Raw genomic sequence first — 9,396 nt, 5'->3', positions numbered from 1 at the left:
GATCTTTTCCAACCTCAGTGGTCTTTTCCATTGGTCTTTTCCAACCTCAAGGGTCTTTCCAAACCTCGATGATCCTATGATTTTCTGACATAAAATCTTTCATTGGTAATATGTCACCTATCCTTGGAGCAAAAGAAGTGAGATTGTATTTAAGCCCAAGTACACTAAGACGAGTTTAAGACTCTGGGAACTAAAATGTTTGCCTTTTGAATTAGAAGTACAATCAAATACAAATTCCATATGTTTGAGTGGTTGTAGTCATGAAATCCACATGTTAGACTTAGAGTTGCTAAAGACTTGCTCTTATTCTTGGGACAAATTATCCAGCCTCCCTATATCTTAGTATACCCACCTGCAAAACCACTCCAAAATACTGGTTACATGAAGTTAGAGGAAGGCTGAGGTCTTCAACTACTGTAAAGTACAGAAGTTCAGAGAAGGATGGAGGAATGTGCAATGTGTTACTATGCACAAATCATTTGTACAGAAAGTAAATACACATGATTTGTGTAGGAGGCACAAGAAATTTTTAAATTGCCATTCTTATATTTCCCCAGCATGAAATTTTCAGCAGAACAGAAAAGATAGAGGAGTCTCTTGCGTAATAAAAAGGCTGTATTTTCACTCATACAAAAATCCTGTTTCAATATAAGGAGTATTTTTATATTGCTTCTTTAAGTGTGTTAGCAGGCGTAGAGATATCTGAGATAAAGTCTAGACACTGGAATTTGTTTATCCAGTTATATACACTTCTTATTTGTCATAAGCAATGCTTTTTTTTCAGAATGCTTGGCCAAAAATTTGAAACCATGTTGCCATATGTGTCTTAAGGCAGAATCTCAAGACAGAACAAGACAGAACAAGCTTTTCCTCACAAAGGTGCCTACTGCAGAGCCTTTAAAAATTTTCTTCTCCTATGGTTAGCTCTAAGAATTGCATACATATAAAGAAACCTATGAACAAAAGTATAGCAGTCTTTCCAAGACTAAAACTGTACTAAGGAATGGACTTATCAGGTTTGTAATACTGTGCTCTGATGTTATTTATCAGTATGGTTCCTAAAGGCTTCTATGGAGGGTTGATCTGTTGATGATTTGCCTATTATACACCTATTTTCCTTTAGCTGCTTCTAAAGCAAACCCATATTTAAATGTCCCTCAATTCTACAAAACAAAAAAGGAATATTTAACCTGTATTCCTGTCCTCCTGCGGAACATAGAAATTCTCTAAGTGCCGTTGTTCCATTCTTTCACTTAAGTTAACTGTCTTATAAAAGTTCAGTGCCATTGACAAAAATTCAAATAAAATTTTTCAGTTATGGTAATGCAGCATCCCCAAGTAAGTTGAAGACAGAATGTCAAGATTTTTAATTGCAAGTCCATCCCTTCTAAAGATACTTGTACATCATTTTAGTAAGAAAATTACATCTGAATACCCTCCAAGGTAATGTCAAGCACCAGTTCATTGTAACAAAATTGTCTCAGGTACCAATAACAGCCCGTCTCTCATAGTGCAAAGCCCAGCACAACCTGAATAACCAGCCCCTAGGAGTGGGGATTCTCAGGTTATCAGCTCTCTGTTGCTACTGTAACTCTCCTGACTACACAGAGTGGTTAGTTAAGGCTAACCAGCCATGGCACTCATGCATGGATTATATCACGTTCATTCTTTTAGACCACAAACCTAAACTAGAACTTAATCAGCATGGCCACTTTCACTGTCCTTCATCTGACAAGTTCTCTGTAGGAGTTAAAAGAAATGGAGAGCAGATCTTGAAAAGGACATTGCACTCAATCAACTTCAATATTTTTTAATGAGTTATAACAGAGAAAATGCCAGCATGAATGCGCTTAGTCTAGTTTATCATTAATGAGTGTGATTTACACTAGAAAATGTAAACCTCTTTTAAACTCCTGTTTCTGAACTGTTACGTCTCTAACAAATGTGCAGCAAGGTTTGTTTTTTCAAGCCAATGCAACCTTCTCATGAAGGTGAGAGCTGGGACAACTCAAAGGTATAAAACATGCTTATAAGAAGCTAATGTCCTTTTTCTGTTCTTCCCAGTAAGTGGCATGTTCTAAAGTCTAGGTACCAAATGTAGGCTGCCTGCCCACTCACTTTAAATGAAGCCTTTCTTGTTTCCATACTGTGCAGAATTGCCTCTGTTTCAGCAACCTGAGTTCCTTGTAAAGTGTAGGATGCTGTGATGAATCCCATAACTTGATTCATTAAGAGGGAAACCATATCTCAGTTTGCTCTCCTCTGTTCCATCCAAAGCTGTTATCACTACCAAGCTGCCCTTGGTGTTGGCAATTTCTCTTTTCTGTTCCAAGAAGAGAAGGAAAAGAAACTCTGATTTTCTTTGTCTCAAATCCTTTGCTTAGCTGGGTGCAAGTTTGATAGCCCCATTGTGTCAGGAAAGCAGACTTATCACATGTGTAACTTCCAGGCTCGACTACAGTGTTTTAATCCTTCCCCAGGTGCCAGCATGACAGAATTCCAGACCTCCCTCCAGTATGCCCTCTAACATAGTACAATTTAAACTGATGGATCAAAGAAACACCAATGCCCCTGTATCCCTACCTCCCTTAAAGCCCTTTTCAGTATTTTTGAGCTATTTCTATCTCCAGCTTCTCCACAGCTCTAAAAGTGTACTTTAAAATTATATTTTAAATGTGTTTTAAACTGCCAGCAGTAGTACATATTAGCAAAGGTAGCTAAATTTTTTTGAGTCTTTTTTTCCCACTGTGTTACTTTCCTTCACTGTTTGGTTTTGGTGCTTGAATTCCCTTTCCATCTCATACCTCCTTGCATTTTACTTTCAGTGAACGTTGCAGAAAGGCAGGATTAAAGACTGAAACCTAGAGCCACAGAAGCCCATAATTACATTCTCCCCAGTACAAAAGGAGCCAAGTTTTCCTCTTGAAAGCAAAGTTTCTAGAATAATAGCCAAAGTATTCTACAATCAGATGCCAAAAGTAAAATTCTTACTAACTCTGATAGAGTCAGGTTTTCATCTGGAAAGCAAATACTTTAGAATAATAGTCAAACTACATTTTTTAAACATTTAAATAAATCAGTGTGCACTTCAGGTGTAGCAAGGATACGCAGTAAGAAAAGTAAATGTGTAATAAAGCAGTGGGTTTTGCTTTAATATCCTACTCGTGCCCTCCAAAAGTCAGTTGCTCAACCCTACCTTTGAAGTCACTTCTGAACAGGGAGCAGAGCTTTTATTAAATAGATGCTTGTAAAGTTGAAGTTGCATTTATTGTAAGACTGAAGATTCACAGAGCAGATTTGGGGGCTTGCCTATAGTTAATGGAAAGTGTTTTCAACAAGAGATGTACAGCATGTAAGCACACACACACATTCACCTCTGCATGTTCTCACCAGAAATAAATTTGAGATTTTAAGCGGGTCATGTTATGGGGGGGATGGGAAGCTCAAGAGAGAGAACACCAAAAACCAGACTGAAGAGAATAATCCTGCCTTGGACAAAGTCTTTTCCACCTCCAGACTCTATCGCACAACTACTGTCAGATTTGCTGCCAGTGTGAAAAAGAGACAAAGGAAAATGCTTGTTTGCCTTTCAGCAGAGAATACAAAGTGTGTGTGGTTTAATACAGTCCTTTTTCAAAAGGCTCCCTGTGGTTCTGAAACATTAACAGGGATTTAGAGTAGTTCTCACACGTTCAAATGTCAGCTGGTTTTATTTGTCTACAGCCCACATGTTCATTTTGCTCTCAGAAAGGCTGAGAATCAGTTTGGTTTGAAACACTTTTTGCTCCTTTTTAGTAAATTCAACATAAAGGTATCAAAGGGGCTATCCATTTATTCCATACTGGCATTATATTTTTACCCATATTTTCTTTAATAGGTACTCCATGTGTTTTCTATAAACTACAATACTTTGCAGCAAAATTCTCCCCATATTCCTTGTTATTCTCAGTGCTCCAATGGCTTATCTCTACATGGATCTTTCATCCTCACCAGCGTGGAAGAGACAGCAAAAGTCCAGTTTTAAAAACGTGCTGGGCTTTTAATTCATTCTATTGTATCAGTGTCTCCCATTCTCACGACTCAGACACAAGATTCTGACCACAGCAGTAAACTGAAATCCCACCTTCTCCTGCGTTTATGGCTCCTAATGGTCTCTCTACCACTCTTTGTTTCATGGAAGTGTGTCCCTGCCCTCTCATCAGCCTCAGCTCTTGCCCAGCCGAGGAAACCTCATCGATAATCCCTCGGGCGTTAAGCGGCCCCTGCCCGGCCGCCGCGCCGCACCTGCAGCCGAACCCACCCCGCACCATCCTCGTCCTGCCGACCCCGACGGAGCCGCCGTGCCCTCGGGGGCCGCTCGGCACCGCCCGGCCCTTACCAGCCCCGGGCTCCCCCCGGGCGGGGCCGCGCACCCCCCGCACCCCCGGCCCTCCCCCGGCGGGCGGGCGGGCGCCTCCCCGCCCAGTCCCGTCCCTATCCCCATCCCCATCCCCGTGCCCAGGCGCGGCCGACGGGCGTCCTCCTCCGGCTTTCTGCCCTCGCCGCTGGCGCCCAGCGACAGCTCCGAGCGCCCCGCTCGTCCCGGCTCCGGCCGCGGCTTTGTGTGCGCGGCACCAGCCGCCACCTGAGGCGGGCACGGCGGCGGCGCCGGTGCCGGGGCTGGCGGTGCCGGCGATGACGGCGCGGCCCCGCACGATGCCTCTCCGCGGGCTCTTGCCCCTTTGTCTGCTCTGCCTCCAGGCTGCGCTACCGCTCCGCGGCCGCTACTCCGGGTAAGTCCGCCCCGGTGCCCGGGGCGCAGCTCCGCGGCCGCGCTCCCTGCGCTCCGCTGGCCAGAGCCGGCCGGTGTCTGCGGGTCCGGGCGCCCCTCCCGCCGCCGACCCGGGCGTGAGCTCGTTTGCTGGCGGTTGTAGCGTGTAGTCCTTGAAAAAGGTGCTGCGAGTCTCTGCTAGCCAAAGGAAGGATGCTACGTTAGGGGAAAAGAAAAAAAGTTTCATTGTCCTTGTGGAAAAGGGAATTGCAGTTATACAGAGGGAAAATACAGGGATTTGTGGTTCCACCGTGCTCTGAAATGAATGAAGATCTGTATTTCCTTTAGGGTGCAGTGATACGGGAACTTAAAATTGTTTCTAAAAAGTTGAACAGTGTGTGCTCATATTAGAGAATGCATAAGAAGCTCAAGCAATAAGGGGAGTCAACTTTACTGTAAGCAAGCGGAGATTAAAACTTTCACGTGCATTTCAAACTAGACTTCCTTTTTCTTCCAACGGCAGTTCAAATTTGTGTTAGAAAGGGAAAGATTGAACTAAGTAGTAGTAAAAAGTGAGCTTGCCTCCAAAGTGAATGTTCTTTGCCCAGTTTAAAGACTTTGTTTTTAGTAAATATTTAACATAGTAAGTTTATGATGCAAATAAAAAGGCAGTCAAATATAGGAGCATTAGAAGCCAGTGGCATGTGTCAATGTACAATATAAAATTCTTTCAAAGTGACCAGCAAATTCATCAGGAAAAACACACCTCTTTGTGGAAGTCAGAGAGGTGTGTTTTTCTTTTTATTTTATTGGAGTAGCCAAACCAAGCTTAGGAATTCCCCTTCTAAAATGAAGTTTTAGAAAACATTCCCTAAGCTTCAAGGATTTGGTAATGTGATATGAAGCCATTGACCCCTGAGTCACTATTAGTGATAGAAAATAGTTAAACACTTGACAGCTGTTTTGCCATCTCTGTTCAGTTCCTCACGTTCCAGTATCTGTCTGCACTGCAAAATCAAACAGGCCATCAGTCAGGAATGCTCCTGACAGTGCCAAAAAGCAGCAGGACAGAGAACTAAACCGTTCTTTAAGCCAGGGTCCCGCTGTAAGTTTTGTGCAACAGCTCTGTTCTGTCTGTCTGGAGCCCATAGCACAGGCATGGTCTCCATGGTCTTGAATTTAAATTCAAGATAGCATTCAGTTTGTTTCCAGATGACATGGAGATGAATAACACATTGTCAGGGCTGGTGCTTAAATTTTTCTGAATATTAATCACATAAGTTATCTACTAATTTTGACTAAATGTCAAAATACACATTTTACTATCCTCTAGGTTTAAGTGGCATCATCAACTATCATCAAGTTGGTTCAAATAGAATAATGTGCATAAAAATTCAAATATAGTATCTCTGCTCATTATTGTAGCTCAACAATTTTGTTGAAAGTTTTAAAAATAATTTTCTTGTTTCAGAATTTCATATTTGCAAGGTGACATGTGAAAGACCAGTCCAAATTCTCCTTTGTTGATCTCTGGTTTAGAAGCTTTTGCATAGACTGTAGTCCAAAAAATGCGACTTCTCATCAGCTTCCAAAAGTTGGACAAGAAAATCACTGCCAAAAAAAAAAAAAAGCTAGAGTTAATTATAAGAACTCTTAGTCAATAGGCAATTGTAGTAGTAGGGGGCCAAGATACATTTACAAGCCTTGCTGAAAATGTGGTCAATATTTGAAACAGAAACCAGAATGTGTACCACATGTGTAACACAAACTGGAAAAACAAGCTAATATTTTTCCTACTCTACTAATATTTTCCCCCCTCTACTAATATTTTCCATTTCTACTATCCTGGCATTATTTATGTCAATAAAAGATGATGGAAAGTTAATTTGAAGTGGCATGGAGGTTTCTACAGAATTACAAATATATCTTGTCCATCTGTCATCATCACTGTGTCCTGGGCAGGATAATTTAAATTCTTCTCTGTGTGCCATTGATTGGAATCAGTTGAGCAAGTATTGCCATTACTACTGAACCTGACTGTCACTCAAGGGGAAAAAAAAATTGGTAAGGTTTTTTGGGAAAGCCAATTAAGAGGTGAATAGTTTGCTAATGTTCACGATGAAAAGGTGTATCCCAACAAACTGACTTCTTTTTGTGCCAAGAAACATTTGTGAATCCTGGTAATTTCGTTTGTGTCAGAAGCTGTATCATAAAGGGAAAAGGCATTACTATAATTAGGGCAAAAGAATGAGAGGGAAAAAAAAAAAAGCAATGGAAACGTTTCTCATAAACTTAGGTCAGCACTTGGAGGCACACATAATTGTAACTCTTCAGCTGATGACTCAGACCCAAGACAATGAACTAACTGGAAGAGCATGTGTTTCTCCAAACTGTGTCAAGCAGGCCAGGTATGCCATATGGGCACATCTTTAAGTAAATTTGTTCTAGATACCTTTGGGAAGTCAGCAAATATTTGGGGAGTCTCAGCAAAGAGGAAGAAGCACTCAAAGCTCTTGGAAAGATGGAGGGACAGTTGTATTTGCCTTCTGCCTCACACAATAAGCAGGAGTTCGGCCTGAAGGAACTCAAGAGGAGCTCTCTAGAAGACGCTGCTAATCAGCCACCCTACAGCAAATTCAAAACTGTACTCACACATACTTTTTTCCTTCCTGCATTTGTATGTTCTGCCCAAAGGTTCCAGGGGAAGTAGATAAGTGGGAGACAAACACACGTATCAAGGTTTGGACTGAGTAGATGTGGAATATTCAAGGGGATTTTTCTGGAGGCAATTACCAGAAGTTCACCCAGGAGCAACAAGGATAACCAAATACATGAGAGTGGTTTAAGATCCTGAAATAACCAATTAAACTAGAACTCTTTGGTCTCCAGTAGAAACAATTTAGGCTCTAAGAGATGTCTATAAACTTCGAGTCACGTGGACCTAGTAAGTAGAGATCAGTTATTTACTGTTTCTTCCAGTTACAGGAAGTGGGAGACATAAAATGAATCTAGTAGGAACCTTTTGATAGTTTGCAGAGTAGGGTGCTGGAACAGATGGAGTTTTGTGAGAGTTTTATATCAAATGCACCAATCTTCCTACTCTTGGGAATCGTATGAAGAAGGAGATAGCTTCCCATTAGCAGGTCAAGATTTCTTAGAATAGAAAATATCTCTCTCATTTGTTCTTTAAAGATCACTACTATGATCTTTTTACTTCAGTTCATCTGCCTTCACCTGTACATGGTGGCTCAGCATGTTGCCTCCGATTTCTCCCCCACTTTTTGTTCTTCCCAAGCCTTTTCAGAAGTGTTCCTCATCTCACCTCTTCTCTCACTTGCAAATGACCAAGTGCAGGCAGAGGCTGAAATAACTTGTACAGTTTTTCTCTGAGGATTTTGTAGCAAGATTTTGGTCTTTTAAAATATTGGATCAAGATGTTAACTCTTCCAAAATGTTACTCTTCAGTGGGTTGCAGTACTGCAGATAATTATAATTTCTCTTGGTCAGATGAAGGCTATGGTACATGCTTACTGTGTAACAACCACATAAAATAAATAACCTGGGAGTCCTGTGGAGGTGGATAGCAAAGAAAGAGAAAACAGTAAAGGAATATTCTGTAATTCAAGATATAATGTGCTGTAGCTACTGGGACATGGCATCCAGAAAATTGCATAAACCAACTGTTCATGTAGATAAGGACAGATATCAAATGTGAGAGCATTCAGCAAATTTCAGGTATTTTAATGCCCATTAATACCCCTGCATACCATAACTAAGTACCTCTGATCCCACAGTACGTTACACACAATGGCTGGCAATTGTTCTGTCTCATGGAAAAAACACATGGGAGTGTGATGAAAATGAATTGCTGAGGGAATTGAAAAGTGGAAAGGAACTCCTCCTGTGCTATTCCCTCTGCAGATTTTTTCCAAATGTTTTAATCAGGAACTAAAAGCTCTGCTATTTAAAAAAAGTTCTTTCTCCCTGCTGCTCAGCTCTCCCTCCCCACCCCCAAGTAGAAGTAAGATGTCATGAACACAACTGGCAAAAAAAGTATTTGGAAAGCACACCAACAGCATGAGAGAGAAGGTAATTATATTCATTCAGATGAAAACCAAACTTAGTGCTTCTCTGGATGGTGTCAGGGAGCTTCTAAGAGGTGAAAAGCTGTGAGCTCTCTAGCAAAAATAATTTAAGTATCCTTTTTTTAAAATAACCAATAATTCTGTAGTCAAACACCACTGATTCCTAAAACCAGCACAGAACAGTGAAATCCACAACAGCTTTGGGACCACCTACATATTCTTGTCCCAACACCTCAGCTCTAATTATGTACTTTCTCATTACCTGATATTCGCCCTGCACAATAATATTTATGTTGTCCTATAGGAAAAAAATCAATTTTTCATTATTTTTCTCCTTTATGTCCAAGCATGATAAATTTACCTTTTAAAGTTTTTCTGCTCTCCTCATTATAAGTGAAAAATATGAAGTGTTCCAGTTGCTTGCTCTTTCCGTCTTTTAATTTCTTTTTCAAAATAATTGGAACCTAAAGCACATCCTCACTACCTTGGTGAAGTGCATGCCAGGCTAGGAGGCTCCCAATTTATTATGGCTGTGTCTAAACTGATACACAGGTTCATGTC

The 9,396-nt window shown here is 41.1% G+C and overlaps 1 protein-coding gene across 1 annotated transcript in view; it reads left to right on the top strand.

The window, feature by feature from the left end:
- The first annotated feature begins 4,497 nt into the window (after positions 1-4,497).
- The window catches only part of CPA6 (carboxypeptidase A6), an 81,680-nt gene continuing 76,781 nt past the window's right edge, over positions 4,498-9,396 (top strand). Inside the window, exon 1 of the mRNA XM_030943219.1 lies at positions 4,498-4,772. Coding sequence (XP_030799079.1) covers positions 4,675-4,772 — 98 coding nt within the window. The 5' untranslated portion in view covers positions 4,498-4,674. The remainder of the gene's footprint in view (positions 4,773-9,396) is intronic.

The sequence above is a fragment of the Camarhynchus parvulus genome, chromosome 2 (genome assembly GCF_901933205.1).
Source record: "Camarhynchus parvulus chromosome 2, STF_HiC, whole genome shotgun sequence".
Taxonomy (NCBI): Eukaryota; Metazoa; Chordata; class Aves; order Passeriformes; family Thraupidae; genus Camarhynchus; species Camarhynchus parvulus.
Note: the sequence above shows the minus strand (reverse complement) of the source record. Positions and strands in the feature narration are given on the sequence as shown.